Source organism: Schistocerca gregaria, chromosome 4 (assembly GCF_023897955.1).
Source record: "Schistocerca gregaria isolate iqSchGreg1 chromosome 4, iqSchGreg1.2, whole genome shotgun sequence".
Lineage (NCBI taxonomy): Eukaryota > Metazoa > Arthropoda > Insecta > Orthoptera > Acrididae > Schistocerca > Schistocerca gregaria.
In genome coordinates this window covers 307,332,502-307,354,297 of record NC_064923.1, presented here as the reverse complement: position 1 = coordinate 307,354,297, position 21,796 = coordinate 307,332,502, and the positions used below count along the sequence as shown (strand labels likewise).

General features: G+C 45.3%; 1 protein-coding gene across 1 annotated transcript in view; it reads right to left on the bottom strand.

Annotated features, from left to right (window-relative positions):
* The window catches only part of LOC126267695 (uncharacterized), a 168,007-nt gene that overhangs the window by 33,325 nt on the left and 112,886 nt on the right, over positions 1-21,796 (bottom strand). Inside the window, exon 4 of the mRNA XM_049972996.1 lies at positions 21,440-21,595. Coding sequence (XP_049828953.1) covers positions 21,440-21,595 — 156 coding nt within the window. The remainder of the gene's footprint in view (positions 1-21,439; positions 21,596-21,796) is intronic.

Genomic DNA, 21,796 nt, shown 5'->3' with positions numbered 1-21,796 from the left:
GCTTTAGGAAAAGTAAAGGCACAAGAGAGGCAATTCTGACGTTACGGCTAATAGTGGAAGCAAGGCTAAAGAAAAATCAAGACACGTTCATAGGATTTGTCGACCTGGAAAAAGCGTTCGACAATATAAAATGGTGCAAGCTGTTCGAAATTCTGAAAAAAAGTAGAGGTAAGCTATAGGGAGAGACGGGTCATATACAATACGTACAACAACCAAGAGGGAATAATAAGAGTGGACGATCAAGAACGAAGTGCTCGTATTAAGAAGGATGTAAGACAAGGCTGTAGCCTTTCGCCCCTACTCTTCAATCTGTACATCGAGGGAGCAATGATGGAAATAAAAGAAGGGTTCAGGAGTGAAATTCAAATACAAGGTGAAGGATATCAATGATACGATTCCCTGATGACATTGCAATCCTGGGTGAAAGTGAAGAAGAATTAAATGATCTGCTGAACGGAATGCACAGTATGGTTTGAGAGTAAATCGGAAAAAGACGAAGGTAATAAGAAGTAGTAGAAATGAGAACAGCGAGAAACTTAACATCAGTATTGATGGTCACGAAGTCAATGAAGTTAAGGAATTCCGCTACCTAGGCAGTAAAATTACCAATGACGGACGGAGCAAGGAGGACATCAAAAGCAGACTCGCTATGGCAAAAAAGGCATTTCTGGCCAAGAGAAGTCTACTAATATCAAATACCGGCCTTAATTTGAGGAAGAAATTTCTGAGGTTGCACGTCTGGAGTACAGCATTGTATGGTAGTGAAACATGGACTCTGGGAAAACCGGAACAGAAGAGAATCGAAGCATTTGAGATGTGGTGCTATAGACGAATGTTGAAAATTAGGTGGACTGATAAGGTAAGGAATGAGGAGATTCTACGCAGAATCGGAGAGGAAAGGAATATGTGGAAAACACTGATAAGGAGAAGGGACAGGATGATAGGACATCTGCTAAGACATGAGAGAATGACTTCCATGGCACTAGAGGGAGCAGTAGAGGGCAAAAACTGTAGAGGAAGACAGAGATTGGAATACGTCAAGCAAATAATTGAGGACGCAGGTGGCAAGTGCTACTCTGAGACGAAGAGGTTACCACAGGAAAGGTATTCGTAGCGGGCCGCATCAAACCAGTCGGAAGACTGATGACCACAAAACAAGGATCTGTTGGTGATTTGGAGTAACATCTGCTCTCTCACATGCTAAGGGACATTGCTTCCTTAGCTCATTTCTTGTTCAGCTCTGATCAGTCAGTATTCTACAGGCATAGTCCTGGTTGAAGTTAATTTTATTTTTAATAATAACTATTGGTGTAAAATTGTTCTGTTTATTATTAGAAAGTGGTTTAAATTTCTACACTCCAGGAAATGGAAAAAAAGAACACATTGACACCGGTGTGTTAGACCCACCATACTTGCTCCGGACACTGCCAGAGGGCTGTACAAGCAATGATCACACGCACGGCACAGCGGACACACCAGGAACCGCGGTGTTGGCCGTCGAATGGCGCTAGCTGCGCAGCATTTGTGCACCGCCGCCGTCAGTGTCAGCCAGTTTGCCGTGGCATACGGAGCTCCATCGCAGTCTTTAACACTGGTAGCATGCCGCGACAGCGTGGACGTGAACCGTATGTGCCGTTGACGGACTTTGAGCGAGGGCGTATAGTGGGCATGCGGGAGGCCGGGTGGACGTACCGCCGAATTGCTCAACACGTGGGGCGTGAGGTCTCCACAGTACATCGATGTTGTCGCCAGTGGTCGGCGGAAGGTGCACGTGCCCGTCGGCCTGGGACCGGACCGCAGCGACGCACGGATGCACGCCAAGACCGTAGGATCCTACGCAGTGCCGTAGGGGACCGCAACTCCACTTCCCAGAAAATTAGGGACACTGTTGCTCCTGGGTATCGGCGAGGACCATTCGCAACCGTCTCCATGAAGCTGGGCTACGGTCCCGCACACCGTTAGGCCGTCTTCCGCTCACGCCCCAACATCGTGCAGCCCGCCTCCAGTGGTGTCGCGACAGGCGTGAATGGAGGGACGAATGGAGACGTGTCGTCTTCAGCGATGAGAGTCGCTTCTGCCTTGGTGCCAATGATGGTCGTATGCGTGTTTGGTGCCGTGCAGGTGAGCGCTACAGTCAGGACTGCATACGACCGAGGCACACAGGGCCAACACCCGGCATCATGGTGTGGGGAACGATCTCCTACACTGGGCGTACACCTCTGGTGATCGTCGAGGGGACACTGAATAGTGCACGGTACATCCAAACCGTCATCGAACCCATCGTTCTACCATTCCTAGACCGGCAAGGGAACTTGCTGTTCCAACAGAACAATGCACATCCGCATGTAATCCGTGCCACCCAACGTGCTCTAGAAGGTGTAAGTCAACTACCCTGGCCAGCAAGATCTCCGGATCTGTCCCCCATTGAGCATGTTTGGGACTGGATGAAGCGTCGTCTCACGCGGTCTGCACGTCCAGTACGAACGCCGGTCCAACTGAGGCGCCAGGTGGAAATGGCAAGGCAAGCCGTTCCACAGGTCTACATCCAGCATCTCTACGATCGTCTCCATGGGAGAATAGCAGCCTGCATTGCTGCGAAAGGTGGATATACACTGTACTAGTGCCGACATTGTGCATGCTCTGTTGCCTGTGTCTATGTGCCTGTGGTTCTTTCAGTGTGATCATGTGATGTATCTGACCCCAGGAATGTGTCAATTAAGTTTCCCCTTCCTGGGACAATGAATTCACGGTGTTCTTATTTCAATTTCCAGGAGTGTATATCATATTTGGCTAACTTTTAAAAAAGTTCCTTGATACTTTTTAACGATTATTGTTGTAACGGCGACCGGAACAATCGAGGGGTAGTAGTGACGGAAACGCGTCAGGTCCTGCAGAGCGGCCCACAAACAACAACACAACGGGAGATGACGGACACGACCAACGAAGGACCTTACGGCCAACAAGAATGGACAACAGAGACACGAAAACCAAACAAGACAACCACGTCCACTTGTAAGAAAACACGAAAGTCAATACGCTTTCTAATGGGAGGCAATAGGTACTGAGAGGTACGCAAGGTTAGACTGGCAAGCTGAGCTATTATTTTCTTTATTGTTATTTTTAAACCCGAACAAACAGGCAGGCTTTCAGCAGCATGATATGCTGCTCTTCAGCCATAGAATAGACAAAGAAACAACAGAAAGAATACACATAAGTTACATAACGGTGGTTAATACAACAGTAGATATATCAAACACAAACACGGAGCCATTCACAGTCAACGATAATCCACTCTACAAACTGTTGACACGACGCACAAACACTGAAGATGTCGATGGCACAGAGGAACGATGGAGTGCGACAGTGAACACTGAACACTAAACACGATGGCACACACGAGACACTGATGGCGATGATCTCCGGCGAGCGAATGTCCACGTAGCGTGTGCGAGTCCGGGGGGACCTGCGAAGAGTGGAAGAAGGGTGAGGGGGGGGGGGGTATGGGAGAACAAAGATGCCAATGGCTGAGTAGATGGGAGGAGGAGTAGTGGGATAGGGGAGGGGAAGCCTGGGGGAGCAGTGGGGAGAAATGGAGGAGGGTGGGAAGGGGGAGAGAAGGGAGGGAGGGTGCCCAAACGAGCAAACACAGGAAGAGGGAGGGAGGATCAAAGTTGGTAGCAGGGGTAGATGGAGGGGAGGAGGGCATCATCAGGGAGAGGCAGATGGCGGAAGCCACCTTGGGAGAGGGTAAGGAGGGTGGAGAGATGGAGACCGGGTGGGACGTGGGAATACAGGTGCGGCAGCAGGTGGGGATGGGAGAGGATGGGGGAGACAAGCAGGTGAGGAGGTGTACAGGATCTGTATCCATTCAAGGAAAAGGAGGAGGTGGGGGAACGGAATGAGGTCGTACAGGATCTGCATGGGGAAGGGGAGACGGATGCAGGCTGAGCGACAAGCAGACGTACTCGATCGGGGACGCCGCTATTGGCCGCTGTAACCACGTGTTCCACTGATGCGCCCTCACTCTAAAAGCGGGCCAGGAGACAAGGGCCACCACGGCTTAGGGCGCGATGGGACAGAGACGTCTGTGGGTCTTCGACGTCCATGACGTCTGGCGGGAATTCAAATTCCAAGGCGCGCGGTACCAGAATTATGGCTTGTTGTTTCTTAATTAATAATAAAGTAGAAAGCTAATCTGGAGATCGCCCCTCCTGATAGAGAACTTATGTCTAAGATTGTTTTAAGAAATAAATAAATGTTAGATTAAGATCAAACTGTTATGCGCACACCTCAATCCCAGTACTACCACCCCTAAAATCGTTAAATTAAGTTCAGGGTAACTACAATGTGTTAGCTGTAAGTTGTCCAATTATACAGAAAGGATTGATGGGGACGGAGCAAACGAGTCCCGTCCGCACATCAACCGCCATGAGGTGAGGAGCACTTCAGTGGGAACAAGCCACGCCTACCTCCCTTAGTGCTGCCATCTGAACCTCTGCTTCATGTTCCCGCAAAAGCAGAAATCACGTACGGAAGTAAAAATTGCTTAAATGTTGTTCATAATCAAAACTGTAGTGATATTATATATTGGTGTATATGATAAAGATCCTAACTGCAACAGCTGTGTGCACTTACCACGAGGAAAGGAAATAGAACGAAAAAGCATGTAGTACAACACAGGAACACAGCAGACAACAATGGCTACCTCACGCAGTACTGTCAACTAGGTAATGCTGTCTGCGACCTAAAACAAACAAACATCTGCTGAATCCTTCTAACTCCTACAGACATCTACTGATTCAAGAATAGGCAGCAGATTGGCGAACTTACGATTGACACACTGTACAAATTTCCTTGGGAACTCCAATACAAACCGTACAGCGCAGTAAACTCTTGTCTTCAGAATGAAATTTTTACTCTGCAGCAGAGTATGCGCTGGTATGAAACTTCCTGGGAGATTAAAACTGTTTGCCGGAGCAAGACTCGAACTCGGGACTTTTGCCTTTCGCAGTCAAGTGCTCAACCATCTAAGCTGCTCCAAGCATGACTCACGACCCGCCCCCACACTTTTAATTCCGGCAATACCTCGTCTCCCACCTTCTAAAACTTCACAGAAGCTCTCCTGCAGATCTTCCAGAACTAGCACTCCTGGAAGAAAGAATATTGCGGAGACATGGCTTAGCCACAGCCTGGGGGATATTTCCAGAATGAAATTTTCCCTCTGCAGCGGAGTGTGCGCTAATGTAAAAAATGCCTGGCAGATTAAAAAAATGGCTCTGAGCACGATGGGACTTAACATCTGAGGTCATCAGTCCCCTTGAAATTAGGACTACTTAAACATAACTGAGCTAAGGACACTACACACATCCATGACTGGCGCAGGATTCGAACTTGCGACCGTAGCAGTCGCGTGGTTCCAGACTGAAGCGCGTAGAACCGCTTGGCTACACCGGCCGGATGGCAGATTAAAACACATGAGTTGTTTTGGTTCTGAAATACATATACAGGCATCCGTGGAGGCAGTCAGTCTCAGTAAAATTCTTATGAATGTACTGGCACGTCAACTTATAAATATTTAACATAGGAGAAAACTGAAATAATTTAAGTTACAGCAGGGCTGCAGCGGCCTTGCCCAGGGCGTAGGTTTTAGGTGGAGGGTCGGGAAGGATGGAGGTCAGAGCTGTTTAATATACAGGGTGTTACAAAAAGGTACGGCCAAACTTTCAGGATACTTTCCTCACCCACAAATAAAGAAAATATGTTATGTGGACATGTATCCGGAAACGCTTAATTTCCAAGTTAGAGCTCATTTTAGTTTCGTCAGTATGTACTGTACTTGCTCGATTCACCGCCAGTTGGCCCAGTTGAAGGAAGGTAATGTTGACTTCGTAGCTTGTGTTGACATGCGACTCAATGCTCTACAGTACTAGCATCAAGCACATCAGTACGTAGTATCAACAGGTTAGTGTTCATCACGAATTTGGTTTTGCACTCAGTGCAATGTTTACAAATGCGGAGTTGGCAGATGCCCATTTGATGTATGGATTAGCACGGGGCAATAGCCGTGGCGCGGTACGTTTGTATCGAGACAGATTTCCAGCACGAAGGTGTCCCGACAGGAAGACGTTCAAAGCAATTGATCGGCATCTTAGGGAGCACGGAACATTCCAGACTATGAGTCGCGACTGGGGAAGACCTAGAACGACGAGGACACCTACAATGGACGAGCCAATTCTTCGTGCAGTTGACGATAACCCTAATGTCAGCGTCAGAGAAGTTGCTGCTGTACAAAGTAACGATGACCACGTCACTGTATGCTACGAGAGAATCAGTTGTTTCCGTACCATGTACAGCGTGTGCACGCAATATGAGCAGCTGATTGGCCTCCACGGCTACCTTCTGCGAACGGTTCATCCAACAATGTGTCAATCCTCATTTCAGTGCAAATGTTCTCTTTACGGACGAGGCTTCATTCCAACGTGATCAAATTGTAAATTTTCACAATCAACATGTGTGGGCTGACGAGAGTCCGCACGCAATCATGCAATCACGTCATCAACACAGGTTTTCTGTGAACGTTAGGGCAGGCATTGTTGGTGATGTCTTGATTGGGCCCCATGTTCTTCCACCTACGCTCAATGGAGCACGTTATCATAATTTCATACGGGACACTCTACCTGTGCTGCTAGAACACGTGCCTTTACAAGTACGACACAAGATGTGGGTCATGCGCGATGGAGCTCCTGCACATTTCAGTCGAAGTGTTCGTACGCTTCTCAACAACAGATTCGGTGACCGATGGATTGGCAGAGGCGGACCAATTCCCTGGCCTCCATGTTCTCCTGACCTCAACCCTCTTGACTTTCATTTATGGGGGCATTTGAAAGCTACGCAACCCCGGTACCAAATGTAGAAACTCTTCGTGCTCGTATTGTGGACGGCTGTGATACGATGCGCCATTCTCCAGGGCTGCATCAGCGCATCAGGGATTTTATGCGACGGAGGGTGGATGTATGTATCCTCGCTAACGGAGGACATTTTGAACATTTCCTGTAACTGTTTGAAGTCACGCTGGTACTTTCTGTTGCTATGAGTTTCCATTGCATGATTAATGTGATTTGAAGAGAAGTAATAAAATGAGCTCTAACACGGAAAGTAAACGTTTCCGGACACATGTCCACATAACATATTTTCTTTTTTTGTGTGTGAGGAATGTTTTTTGAAGGTTTGACCGTACATTTTTGTAACACTCTGTACTCTGTTATAATGATGCCATAGGAAAAGCAACGTCAATTTCTAAAATGTTGTTGGTCCTAAACTACCAATGGTACGTGGTAGAAGAGAGAGGAGACATTTCGCGGGCTACTTGTGAGTTACACGGCTCGCTGTAAAGTGATAGCCCAGCGCGGAAAGTCAGGCTGTTTGGGCCGTATTTTAATTCTGTTTGTCGCGGAAAGAGGAGAAAAATAAGAGGGACAACCGAAATGTGAAAGCAGCCTAACGACGTCAAAAGAGAGGATTGTGTGGCAGCTAAACAAATGCCAGCACCAGCCTGCAGATCTCTTGCTGGCATGCCATTCGGTGGAGGTGCAAGTTAGGAACCAGGGCTAGTTATATTGATGAGCCTTAGCACTCATCGCGGGACTGAATGCTATCTGTGGCGTTGCACCGTTGCCTGTAAGGAAATTACAGAAGTGCAGTAGAGGCGAATCGGGAATAATTCTAGCGACGACACAGCCCTGAAATGGAGAAATCCACTAACATAAGCAACTTCGGGAAAGAACAAATTATTGCTTGGCGATGGGCATCTCGGAAGCAGCCAAAGTGGTAGATCATTCGCTTGCTACTGTCGTAAGCATCCGTGGAAAGTGGTAGGAATGTGAACCACAGATTAGGCGACAAGGTGCTGAACGTCCATACCGCACTACGGACTTCAGGATCGACGTCTTTCTGCTCTAAGTAGGAAAGGCAACAAGCTGTGGCAGACCTGACGACCGAGTACAGTGTTGGTGCAGAAGCAAGTGTTTCGGAGTGCACCGTTCAGCGTAAATTGCTGAATATGGGGCTCCGTAGGAGACAATACCAGGATTTTCCCAAGCTGACCCAAGATAATCGTCGAATACGATTGTGAATCATCGAAATTAGACCGTATCAAAGGAAACGTGTCGCCTCGTCGGATGAACTGTGTTTGTGCGTCAGATTGATGGCCATCTCTCGATGCTCCAGACGAACTGCAGCTCGAAACACGCACCGCGCCAGGACTACTGGCTGATGGGGGCTCTATTGTGCTGTGGGGACTCTGCATCTGGAGTTCCATGGGACCTGTGGTAGTAACAGAAAACACTCTGCCAGCTGTGGACTACGTGGGTATTAAATATTTTCAACATTTCACGATCCTGTCAGCAACTGTATAAATGTTAATTTTAATAACCAACAGCCTCAATTGCAACGTTTATCTAGATTTACCTAGGTTTCAGTCGGGATAACCCAATCTTCTTCAGAATGAAAGTAACTACTGTTTGTCCATAGTTGACATCGTCAAGCTAAAACTACAAATCAATAAATTATCGTCATACTGATAGACTGTCTTAACATTTATGAAGTGTTCGTTGGTCATGATATGAGGAAGACATATGCTTACAAGGTATGGCCTGCCTAGGAAAATGTTGTGCTTAAGCAGGAAGTTTAATCATATAAAAAGAACTTAGAACGATAATATGAAGCCAACATCGTCATTATTATGACTAGATCTAGAACCTTTTGAGAGGTAAATGTTAAGCACTTGCCCAAATGGTCGTGATTAAACTTATGAACAATCTATATCTAATCTGTAACACCTGGCAATATGGGCCATATGAAATAGATGGTGATTATTCAAGATCAGTGTATTTGACGTGAAATGGTCTTGAATCAAAATGTCAGTTTGGTTTCCAGAAGGGGGTTTCAACGGAAAATGTTATATATATATATATACTATTACTAATAAAATATTAAATGCTCTGAGTAACCGGAAGTCACTTGTTGGGATTTTTTCTGATCTATAAAAGGCCTTTGAGTGTGTAACTCATTGAAAACTTCTAGATAAGCTCAAGTACTGTGGTATGAATGGGACAGTGCTCAAATGGTTTAAATCATACCTAACTGGAAGAGTGCAGAAAGTTGAAATAAACAGTTCACATAATATGCAGGAAACTGATGACTCTTCAAACTGGGGAACAATCAAGAATGGGGTGCCACAAGGTTCTGTCTTGGGTCCTCTGCTGTTCTTAATATATATTAATGACTTGCTATACTATATTCACGAAGATACTTTTTGCCGATGATACAAGTATAGCCATCACACCCGGCAAACAAGAATTAACTGGCGAAATTGTAAACGATGTTTATCAGAAAATCATTAAGTGGTTCCCTGCAAATGGGCTCTCATTAAACTTTGACAAAACACAGTATATACAGTTCCACACAGTAATTGGAATGACACAATTAATAAATATAGACTTCGATCAGAAATAGGTAACTAAGGTAGAATATTCAAAATTCCTAGGTGTATGCTTTGATGAGGGGTTGAACTGGAAAAAACACACTGAGGATCTGCTTAAACATTTGAGTTCAGCTACTTATGCTATTAGGGTAATTGCAAATTTTGGAGATACACATCTGAGGAGAAAGAATGATCTTTACTACTCAAGGTTAAATCTAACTTTGGGTCAGAAGGGGGTAAATTATGCTGCCACAAAAGTCTTTGGTCACCTACCTAATAACATCAAAAGTATGACAGATAGCCATATAGCACTTAAAAGGAAATTAAAAGAATTTCTTAATGGCAACTCCTTCTACTCATTAGATGAATTTGTTGCTATAGTAAGTGGGTAATTTTACAACCTCCACAAAAAAATTGAGTGTCATGTAATATTTTATCTAATGTAATATCTTGTATAAACACCTTTTATTAACCTGACACGTTCCACATCATTACGAAGTGTCGTATTCATGATCTATGGAACAAGTACTATTCTAATCTAATCAAATCAGAAACTAATGCACCTGCCTGATTGAACTTCTTGACGAAGTTATGATTATGAGTTAGAGAAAACACTAAAGTAGGGGATAATGTGACAGCAATGGGGTATTCAATTTGCCTTCATGGAGGTAGTCCACACACATACTGTAAAAACTGTGTGTGGAACACTGCCATCATAATTCGGGCCTGGAGACCACTGCCATTGAACTTAGCGAATGACAGCTGAATTACGCTAAAAGCTAAAGTGTGACTTGACGAACATCGCTCCGGTCAACATACTTAAAATAATTGACCGACATATGTCAAAATTTACTTAATGATGTGATTTGGCGAGCAACGCTCCAAGGACACTTTTAAACGTCATTGAGTAAGATCAGTTCAAACTGTTGCGGCTAGTCTGAACCAAAACTTCGTATCCAGTATATTGTGGCAAGGTGACGTTACCCTCTTGTGATACTTATATCGATATGACTGCCACTAATTATGTTAATAAAAAGTTGTGTATGACTAGGTGATGGCATTAATGCTATCATATACATATAATATTGACCACAATCGGTCATAGTGAAGGATTATGTGGTAGTACCTATATTCTGCAATGGGGTAGTGACTTGGTGATCGTCATTACGGTTAGTATACGTACATGCTATTGACTGACGAAGTTATTATCAACTAATTAAATGAAGTGTTGAAACCGTTGTTAAGTCTAGAACGTGCATACCGAATATCTGTTGACCATCTGTGTGCATGTTTAACGTGTTCAATACGCCAAATATTAATCATATACGCTGCTACCCTATGTAATACTGAAATATTAATTAGGTAACTGAATATTTCTATATAACTAACAGACACCTTCATAGATGAGTCCAAAGATTTTTTACGGTGTCAAACTAATATACCTAGCTATTCAACCTAAGGGAGTACAGACATATGTTGGCCAGGGTAAAGCATAGCCAGTATTAAAATTACGGTGGATGAAATAATGGTTGTAAACCTTCAAAGAAGCTTCTATTTCGCAGCTGCAGTTGGTCGTTAAGAAGGCTGTTTTTGTCATGTAGTAAATGTATAAAAATTTGCATTTCCTCTAAACCGTCTAACCTTGCACCTTTTACTTCACTATGCAAGAGCTGAGTATTGTGGAGGAGGGGGGGGGGGGGAGCCCATTGCACTAAATGTTCAGCAATGTCGAACCACATGTGCAGTCTCCAGTTTTAGTCGGTATATGCTCCTTTTACTTTGTTAATAAGGCTCTTCCTGTTTGGCCAATATAAAACTTCGGACATTCGTCATACGTGATCTTGTATACTCCGAATAAAGACAGTTTATCTTTTGGCTTTTTAAAAATATGAATCAGAGTCTTCTGAACACTATTATTAGTGAAAAAAAAACGGTCTTAAATCCCTGGTTTTTCAAAAGATGCAAGATTTTATACGCAACTTTGCCTATAAAAGGAATAGGAACTATGGCAGACGGAGTAACATATGGCGCGGTGCCTAACGTATAAGCTGTCATCGTTCTGTTTTTGTTTACTTTCTTGTTATAGAACCGGCTCACAATATCCGTTACTTCGGGCTATTGTTTCAAGAGTTGCCAGTTCATGTACCAAGGCTTCTGCGGATAAAGGAACCGACATCGCTCTATGTACACTAGAATGAAAGAATGCCATTTTAAGCGTTAGCGGGTGCGCCGAATCAGCAGGTATAATATTATTTAATAGATTTATATTTATTTAATAGAATCTTGTGGTCGATTGTATAAAACGCCTTAGAAAGATAAAAAAAATACGCCTGTGACACAGTCATCTTTATCAAGAGCATACAGCATAACTTTTGTGAATTCTACTATGACTCAGTCGGTATTTTTGCCACTTCGGAAACCAAACTGTGATTTGCTTAAAAACTTGTATTTATTCAAGTAATTCATTAATCTGTCTTTCATAATTGCTTCTATTATTTTTGAGAATGCTGACAGCAGAGAAATAGGCCAGTAATTTTCTATGTCTGCATTACCTTTCTTAAGCAAACGCACAACTCTTGCCTATTTTAACTGTTCTGGAAATGTCCCTGGTATGAAGGATTCATTTATTATATTTGTTAAGGGGACTTCCTTTGCATTGTTATAGTACACACATTGGTACTTCATCTAAGCCTATTGACTTTTTATTTTTTTGAATTGTTTTACTGACTTCATTCTCTGTGGTTGGAAGTAACATCATTGTATTTAGTGCAACATTATTTACAGGTTTTATATTTGTTTGGAGGAATTTTTGCTGGAATTTCTTTGCAATACTTTAAAAATGTTCGTTTACATAGTTTACTAAATGCTGTGGGTCATTTATTACTTTGTCCTCCCCCCTTATCAGAATGTTATTCTGCGTTTGTTTGCCCCTCCCCGTTCCCTTATTTAGAACATCTCAGACTGCTTTGCTTTTACTCTCTGCATTATACACTCCTGGAAATGGAAAAAAGAACACATTGACACCGGTGTGTCAGACCCACCATACTTGCTCCGGACACTGCGAGAGGGCTGTACAAGCAATGATCACACGCACGGCACAGCGGACACACCAGAACCGCGGTGTTGGCGGTCGAATGGCGCTAGCTGCGCAGCATTTGTGCACCGCCGCCGTCAGTGTCAGCCAGTTTGCCGTGGCATACGGAGCTCCATCGCAGTCTTTAACACTGGTAGCATGCCGCGACAGCGTGGACGTGAACCGTATGTTCAGTTGATGGACTTTGAGTGAGGGCGTATAGTGGGCATGCGGAAGGCCGGGTGGACGTACCGCCGAATTGCTCAACACGTGGGGCGTGAGGTCTCCACAGTACATCGATGTTGTCGCCAGTGGTCGGCGGAAGGTGCACGTGCCCGTCGACCTGGGACCGGACAGCAGCGACGCACGGATGCACGTTAAGACCGTAGGATCCTACGCAGTGCCGTAGGGGACCGCACCGCCACTTCCCAGCAAATTAGGGACACTGTTGCTCCTGGGGTATCGGCGAGGACCATTCGCAACCGTCTCCATGAAGCTGGGCTACGGTCCCGCACACCGTTAGGCCGTCTTCCGATCACGCCCCAACATCGTGCAGCCCGCCTCCAGTGGTGTCGCGACAGGCGTGAATGGAGGGACGAATGGAGACGTGTCGTCTTCAGCGATGAGAGTCGCTTCTGCCTTGGTGCCAATGATGGTCGTATGCGTGTTTGGCGCCGTGCAGGTGAGCGCCACAATCAGGACTGCATACGACCGAGGCACACAGGGCCAACACCCGGCATCATGGTGTGGGGAGCGATCTCCTACACTGGCCGTACACCTTTGGTGATCGTCGAGGGGACACTGAATAGTACACGGTACATCCAAACCGTCATCGAACCCATCGTTCTACCATTCCTAGACCGGCGAGGGAACTTGCTGTTCCAACAGGACAATGCACGTCCGCATGTATCCCGTGCCACCCAACGTGCTCTAGAAGGTGTAAGTCAACTACCCTGGCCAACAAGATCTCCGGATCTGTCCCCCATTGAGCATGTTTGGGACTGGATGAAGCGTCGTCTCACGCGGTCTGCACGTCCAGCACGAACGCTGGTCCAACTGAGGCGCCAGGTGGAAATGGCATGGCAAGCCGTTCCACAGGACTACATCCAGCATCTCTACGATCGTCTCCATGGGAGAATAGCAGCCTGCATTGCTGCGAAAGGTGGATATACACTGTACTAGTGCCGACATTGTGCATGCTCTGTTGCCTGTGTCTATGTGCCTGTGGTTCTGTCAGTGTAATCATGTGATGTATCTGACCTCAGTAATGTGTCAATAAAGTTTCTCCTTCCTGGGACAATGAATTCAAGGTGTTCTTATTTCAATTTCCAGGAGTGTATTTATTTTGTCATTAAATGACTTTCTTGTAGTAATCAGCACCTTCCTATAGATCTTTCTTATATATGATGGAAATGTAAGAATTCTGGATCATTGTGAATCTTTTTCATGGAACTGAGGTGTTTAAGAGTTTGGTAGGACTTCTTAATACCTGCTGTTGTCCAACTGTTTTTGTTGATACAGACATGCATACTTTTGGAAATGCCTCATCAAAGTTCAATTTAAACATTGTGGAGAATGTAGAAAATTTCATATTCCCATTCGTTGTCTTATACACGTCATCCCAGCTTTGTTTTTCTAGTTCTTTTGAAAAATCTTTTATTTTGATTTCTGCTAGATGTTGTTTGTAGGCTTGTAGTTTAGGGAATGATTCGATGCCTGACTTTACTGTTGTTACTTGACGGCGATGGTCGGATAGTCCGAGATCTTTTACAGCTACATCACATTTTTCCCTGTCCGTATTTGTGGTCATATTGTCAATTATTGATGAAGTCGTTGTGGTAAGCCTTGTTGCACTATTGACCAATAGGGACATGCCAAAACTTTGAAGGACGTTCATGAAGGTGCTGCTGGGTTCATTTATGACGTTAGTGGTGATGTAAACGTCCCCACACAGAATGTTGTTGACCTTTGTACTTGAGACTTTATCTAGAACTTCTGTTAACTTATTGGAAAAAGTGTTCACACTACCACTGGAAGATCTGTACACACACAAAATGATTAATTTCTTGGTGATATCAAGCCCTGTTAGTTCAGTAGCTGATGTTTCAGTGTTTGTCTTCACTTACAGTACTGAGGTCATGTCTAAATTTGAACTGTGTTCCTTTTCTGATATAAATGCATAATCCTCCATTCCTTGAAATAGTTCTGTAGTGAGAGTTTGCCTTTTCATACAATGATAACACTACATGTTGGATTTCTGTGTCTCTACACCACTGCCCAATAACGCAAACTATTGTGCAATTCAAAGGTTGGAGCTCAGCTTCTAATAGTTGTATTTTATTTTTTATTGATTGCATGTTTTGATGGAGGATTGTTAAGTCTGTGAAATGGCCCATGTTACTATTTCCAGTGGTTTGTTTGTCTTTGTGACATCTGGTATTGTGATATTTGAGGTGTTAAAAATCTGTCTTGTGAGTGATTGTTTCAGTATTTATTACAGTGCTAGAGATACTCTTTAGGCAGGGGAACCTGTTGTCTGGATTTTTCCTAAAAAAGACCTACTTTTCCTACCTATGAAAACAGGTATTCGACCATGTGGGGCCCGAAATCCACCCCGTATACTTGCATGAATCAGCTGTACTAATCTTCCCTTCCCAGTCCTATTTAGGTGTAGCCATGCCTAGTGAAACCCCATCTGTTGATAGTCCCAACGGGCACCAGAGGAACATGAGCAAAGTTGGTTGTCCTCAGAGCCATCCCTAACACCACATTGATTCGCCTCACAGCTCCATCAAGGTGTGGTCAATCATGACGCCGCAACAGATCAACAAAAGTGTACGTTGGTGCCATAAGTCACGGAAGCTATCTTGTCATATGCTCCATCCCTTTCCAAACTGTTTCCCGCACCGCCCACTATCACTACATGGTCCTCTGCACGCTGTAGCAATTGTGGGCGTGTGGGGTGTCGGAGTGTCCTGCTGGAATTGCCCTAGTCCGTCGGAATTCACAGTGGGCATGAACGCATGCAGGTGATCAGACAGGTAGCTTACGTATGTTTCATAAGTCACAGTCGTATCTAGACGTACCATGGGTCCCATATCACTCCAACTGCAAACGCCCCATACCATTACAGACCCTCCACTAGCTTCAACAGTCCCCTACCGACAAGCAGGGTCCACGAATTCATGAGGTTGACTCCATTCCCGTACACGTCCATCCCATCGCTACAATTTGAAACGAGACTCGTCCCACCAGGCAACATGTTTCCAGTCACAAACAGTCCAATGTCGGTGTTGATGGGCCCAGGTAAGCCTAAAGCTTTGTGTCAAGGGTACAAGACTTGGCCTCCGGCTCCGAAAACCAGTACCGATGATGTTTCGCTGAATGGTTTGCACGCTAACACTTGTTGATGCCCAGCACTGAAATCTTGAGCAGTTTGCGGAAGGGGTGCACTTCCGTCACATTGAACAATTCTCTCCAGTCGTCGTTGGTCCTGTTCTTGCAGGATCTTTTTCCGGCCACAGCGATGTAGGAGATTTGCTGTTTTAAAGGTTTCCTGATATTCACGGTACACTCATAAAGTGATTGTACGAGAAAATCCAGCTGACCTCTGTGACCGAGCGGTTCTAGGCACTTCAGTCCGGTACCGCGCTGCTGCTACGGGCGCAGGCTCGAATAATGCCTCGGGCATGTAGGTGCGTGATATCCTTAGGTTAGTTAGGTTTAAGCAGCTCTACGTCTAGGGGACTGATGACCCCAGACGTTAGTCCCATAGTGCGTAGAGCCATTTGAACCATTTTTTCGAGAAAATCCCCATTTCATGGTTACCTCGGGGATGCTGTGTCCCATCATTCGTGCGCCGACTATAACACTGCACTCACACTCACTTAAATCTTGATAGCCTGCCATTGTAGCAGTATTAACCGATCCAACAACAGCGCCAGATACTTGTTGTCATATGTAGTCGTTTCCGACCGCAGTGCCGTATTCTATCTGTTTTCATCTCTCTGTATTGGAATATGCATGCTCATACCAGTTTCTTTAGCGCTTCGGCGAAAAGGGATAGTGATAGCTTTAACAGAGAATGAGAAGCTGTGAAACTCAATGATTTATGGACAGTGACTGGAGAATCGATAGATACTTACTTATCCCTGACAGAAGGAAGTGGATAGGTTAGTTTTATCTCTGAAGAAGGTTATCTCTGCTGATCACGTTTGAACCCGACCACGCTCACTTTAAACAGTATTTATGCCGCTCTCCGATGTCCGATTGGTGAGTCGGTAAGGCTCAGCGTCACAAGGAGCACCTCCGAACAGGAGTGTTTTAAAATGGAATGATCATATAACGTTGATCGTCGGTAAAGCAGATGCCAGACTGAGATTCATTGGAAGAATCCTAAGGAAATGCAATCCAAAAACAAAGGAAGTAGGTTGCAGTACACTTGTTCGCCCACTGCTTGAATATTGCTCACCAGTAGGGGATCCGTACCAGATAGGTTCGATAGAAGAGATAAAGATGATCCAACGGACAGCAGCGCGCTTCGTTACAGGATCATTTAGTAATCGCAAAAGCGTTACGGAGATGATAGATAAACTCCAGTGGAAGACTTTGCACGATACGGGCTTTTGTTGAAGTTTCGAAAACATGTCTTCACCGTGAAGTCAAGCAGTATATTCCTACCTCCTACGTATATCTCGCGAAGAGACCACGAGGATAAAATCAGAAAGATTATAGCCCACAGAGATGCATACCGACAATCTTTCTTTCCACAAAGAATACGAGACTGGAACAAGAGGGAGAACCGATAGAGGTACTGTAAGTAACCGTCAGGTGGCTTGTGGAGTATGGATGTAGATGTATATGTAGATGGAGACCAGCGCAGCTCTGGACGAAACGTCAGGAACCGGAAAATTTCTTCGGACACAGCCATATAACCCGGAAGATTGACCCAGCATTCATTTCAGTGTATGTAATGAATCCATGGCCACGCAAAGAGATCTACATCTACGTGATTACTCTGATATTCACAATAAAGTACCTGGCAGAGGGTTCAATGAACCACCTTCAAGCTGTCTCTCTACCGTTCCACTCTCGAATGGCGAGCGGGGAAAAACGAGCGCTCAAATTTTTCTGTGCGAGCACTGATTTCTCTTATTTTATCGTGATGATCATTTCTCCCTATGCAGGTGGGTGCCAACAGAATGTTTTCGCAATCTGAGGAGAAAACTGGTGGTCGAAATTTTATGAGAAGATCCCGTCGCATCGATAAACGCCTTTGCTTTAATGATTGCCACTCGGTTGTGTATATAGTTGCGCGTAGTCAGCGCGTACACAACTTACCCACTACAGCGCGCCCCGCTAAGCACAAGAGCGCAGGCGCAGCGCTCGTCCGTCTCCGCACTACGAGATGACGCTGTCTTAGAGACGGACCAAATTCTGCTTCCGCCAATCCGCGTATTAATACAGGGTGTTTAAAAAATGACCGATATATTTGAAACGGCAATAAAAACTAAACGAGGAGCGATAGAAATACACCGTATGTTGCAATATGCTTGGGACAACAGTACATTTTCAGGCGGATACACTTTCGAAATTACAGTAGTTACAATTTTCAACAACAGATGGCGCTGCAAGTGATGTGAAAGATATGGAAGACAACGCAGTCTGTGGGTTCGCCATTATGTACGTCGTCTTTCTGCTGTAAGCGTGTGCTGTTCACAACGTGCAAGTGTGCTGTGGACAACATGGTTTATTCCTTAGATAAGAGGATTTTTCTGGTGTTGGAATTCCACCGCCTAGAACACAGTGTTGTTGCAACAAGACGAAGTTTTCAACGGAGGTTTAATGTAACCAAAGGACCGAAAAGCGATACAATAAAGGATCTGTTTGAAAAATTTCAACGGACTGGGAATGTGACGGATGAACGTGCTGGAAAGGTAGGGTGACCGCGTACGGCAACCACAGAGGGCAACGCGCAGCTAGTGCAGCAGGTGATCCAACAGTGGCCTCGGGTTTCCGTTCGCCGTGATGCAGCTGCGGTCCAAATGACGCCAACATCAACGTATCGTCTGCGCCAGAGTTTACACCTCTATCCATACAAAATTCAAATGCGGCAACCCCTCAGCGCCGCTACCATTGCTGCATGAGAGACATTCGCTAACGATATAGTGCACAGGATTGATGACGGCGATATGCATGTGGGCAGCATTTGGTTTACTGACGAAGCTTATTTTTACCTGGACGGCTTCGTTAATAAACAGAACTGGCGCATATGGGGAACAGAAAAGCTCCATGTTGCAGTCCCATCGTCCCTGCATCCTCAAAAAGTACTGGTCTGGGCCGCCATTTCTTCCAAAGGAATCATTAGCCCATTTTTCAGATCTGAAACGATTACTGCATCACGCTATCTGGACATTCTTCGTGAATTTGTAGCGGTACAAACTGCCTTAGACGACACTGCGAACACCTCGTGGTTTATGCAAGATGGTGCCCGGCCACATCGCACGGCCGACGTCTTTAATTTCCTAAATGAATATTTCGATGATCTTGTGATTGCTTTGGGCTATCCAAAACATACAGGAGGCGGCGTGGATTGGCCTCCCTATTCACCAGACATGAACCCCTGTGACTTCTTTCTGTGGGGACACTTGAAAGACCAGGTGTACCGCCAGAAACCAGAAACAATTGAACAGCTGAAGCAGTACATCTCATGTGCATGTGAAGCCATTCCGCCAGACACGTTGTCAAAGGTTTCGGGTAATTTCATTCAGAGACTACGACATATTATTGCTACGCATGGTGGATATGTGGAAAATATCGTACTATAGAGTTTCCCAGACCGCAGCGCCATCTGTTGTTGACAATTGTCACTACTGTAATTTCGAAAGTTTGTCTGCCTGAAAATGTACTGTTGTCCCGAGCATATTGCAACAAACGGTGTATTTCTATTGCTGCTCGTTTAGTTTGTATTGACGTTTCAGATATACGGGTCATTTTTGAAACACCCTGTATGTAACGCAGCAATGAGATTGCTGCTTAGTAGAACCTTTTCTCCTCGCGGATCACACTCGCGCTGTGATACCTGAACGCGCGAGGTATTGTAACGAGTGTAGAGATCTCCGATAAGTCAGTCTGCATCTGTCTATAGTCAAGTTTCAGTCTGCGCCTGATAAGATTATCATATTCCTGTACATAGCCACGAAGAGAAATGTGTAGACACTTTGTCAAGTATCACAGATATGTGAGAATAAGAGTAACGTACCAAGATCAAAGGGACTTCAGATTGTCAATTGTAAATAACATCCAGAATCGAGTTAAGTAGGGTCTATGATTTTTATTATTTTAATAAATGTGTGTGATACTTAATCAAGTTCTGTTTAGAGTTAGTCACCATAAACCTGCTACTCTAAGCATGCAAGTGGCATTTCTATCGTCTGACCTAACGGCATAAGGTAAACACTCCACAATAAGACCACTAAACATACGAGGTGCATTCAGGTTCTAAGGCCTCCGATTTTTTTTTCGTCGGACTGGAAAGAGATAGAAACATGCGCATTGTTTTAAAATGAAGCCGCATTCATTGTCAATACGTCCCAGAGATGGCAGCGCCGTACGGCAGATGGAATTTTACCGCCAGCAGCTAGAATGAGAACAAACCGAAACAACCTCGGGCTCGCACAAGGCGGTCTGACAACATGATCGAGGAAGTGGAGAGAATTGTTTTGGGGGATCGCCGAATGACTATTGAACAGATCGCCTCCAGAGTTGGCATTTCTGTGGATTCTGTGCACACAATCCTGCATGACGACCTGAAAATGTGAAAAGTGTCATCCAGGTGGGTGCCACGAATGCTGACAGACAACCATATGGCTGCCTGTGTGGAATGTTGCCAAGTAATGTTGACGCGCAACGACAGCATGGATGGGACTTTCTTTTCGTCGGTTGTGACAATGGATGAGACGTGGATGCCATTTTTCAATCCAGAAACAAAGCGCCAGTCAGCTGAATGGAAGCACACAGATTCACCGCCACCAAAAAAATTTCGGGTAACTGCCAGTGCTGAAAAAATGATGGTGTCCATGTTCTGGGACAGCGAGGGCGTAATCCTTACCCATTGCGATCCAAAGGGCATTACGGTAACAGGTGCATCCCACGAAAATGTTTTGAAGAACAAATTCCTTCTTGCACTGCAACAGAAACGTCCGGGAAGGGCTGCGCGTGTGGTGTTTCACCAAGACAACTCACCCGCACATCGAGCTAACGTTACACAACAGTTTCTTCGTGATAACAACTTTGAAGTGATTCCTCATGCTCCCTACTCACCTGACCTGGCTCCTAGTGACTTTTGGCTTTTTCGAACAATGAAAGAGACTCTCCGTGACAGCACATTCACCAGCCGTGCTGCTATTGCCTCAGCGATTTTCCAGTGGTCAAAACAGACTCCTAAAGAAGCCTTCGCCGCTGCCATGGAATCATGGCGTTAGCGTTGTGAAAAATGTGTCCGTCTGCAGGGTGATTACGTCGAGAAGTAACGCCAGTTTCATCGATTTCGGATGAGCAGTTAATTAGAAGAAAAATCGGAGGCCTTAGAACTTGAATGCACCTCGTATTGCTGACAGTCGCCTACTTCGTTAGAGTGACAAGTCAAATATGGTGTGTGTACCGAAGGTCTGTCAGTACGAACACCACACACTCCAATTCACGTATCATATCTGTGGCACTATCTACCCTCTTTCGCGATAACACAAAACGAGCTGCCCTTCTTTGTACTTTTTCGATGTCATCCGGCAGTCCCAGCTGATGCGGATCCCACACTGCACAGCAGTACTCCAGAATAGGGCGGACAAGCGTGGTTTACGTTGGGAAATCGTGTCGCTGCTACTGACCGAGACGAAGGCCTCCCTGCAGAAGACGTAGAGGGGTCCGGCGCTGATGGTGAGCGGCCGGGCTGCGCGCACGGCCACCAGTAGCAGGCCCCTCCTCAAGGCCGTCGGCCGCGCCCGGTGCGCACAGTAGCAGGCGCTCTCAGCCACCGCCTCGCTCTGCAAAGTACAGGCAAGTGCGGACGTAACGTGTCTGACGGATACAGGGACTCAGAGTAACTGAAAGCTGTGCGTGGGAAGACGAATGAGAAGATACACTAAGGAAGTCAGCAATGAAATGATCACATAGGTCCACTCGTGGGTAAAGCAGGTGGTAGGCGGATTTGTTGGAGAAATACTGGAGAAGTGCAATCAATTTAC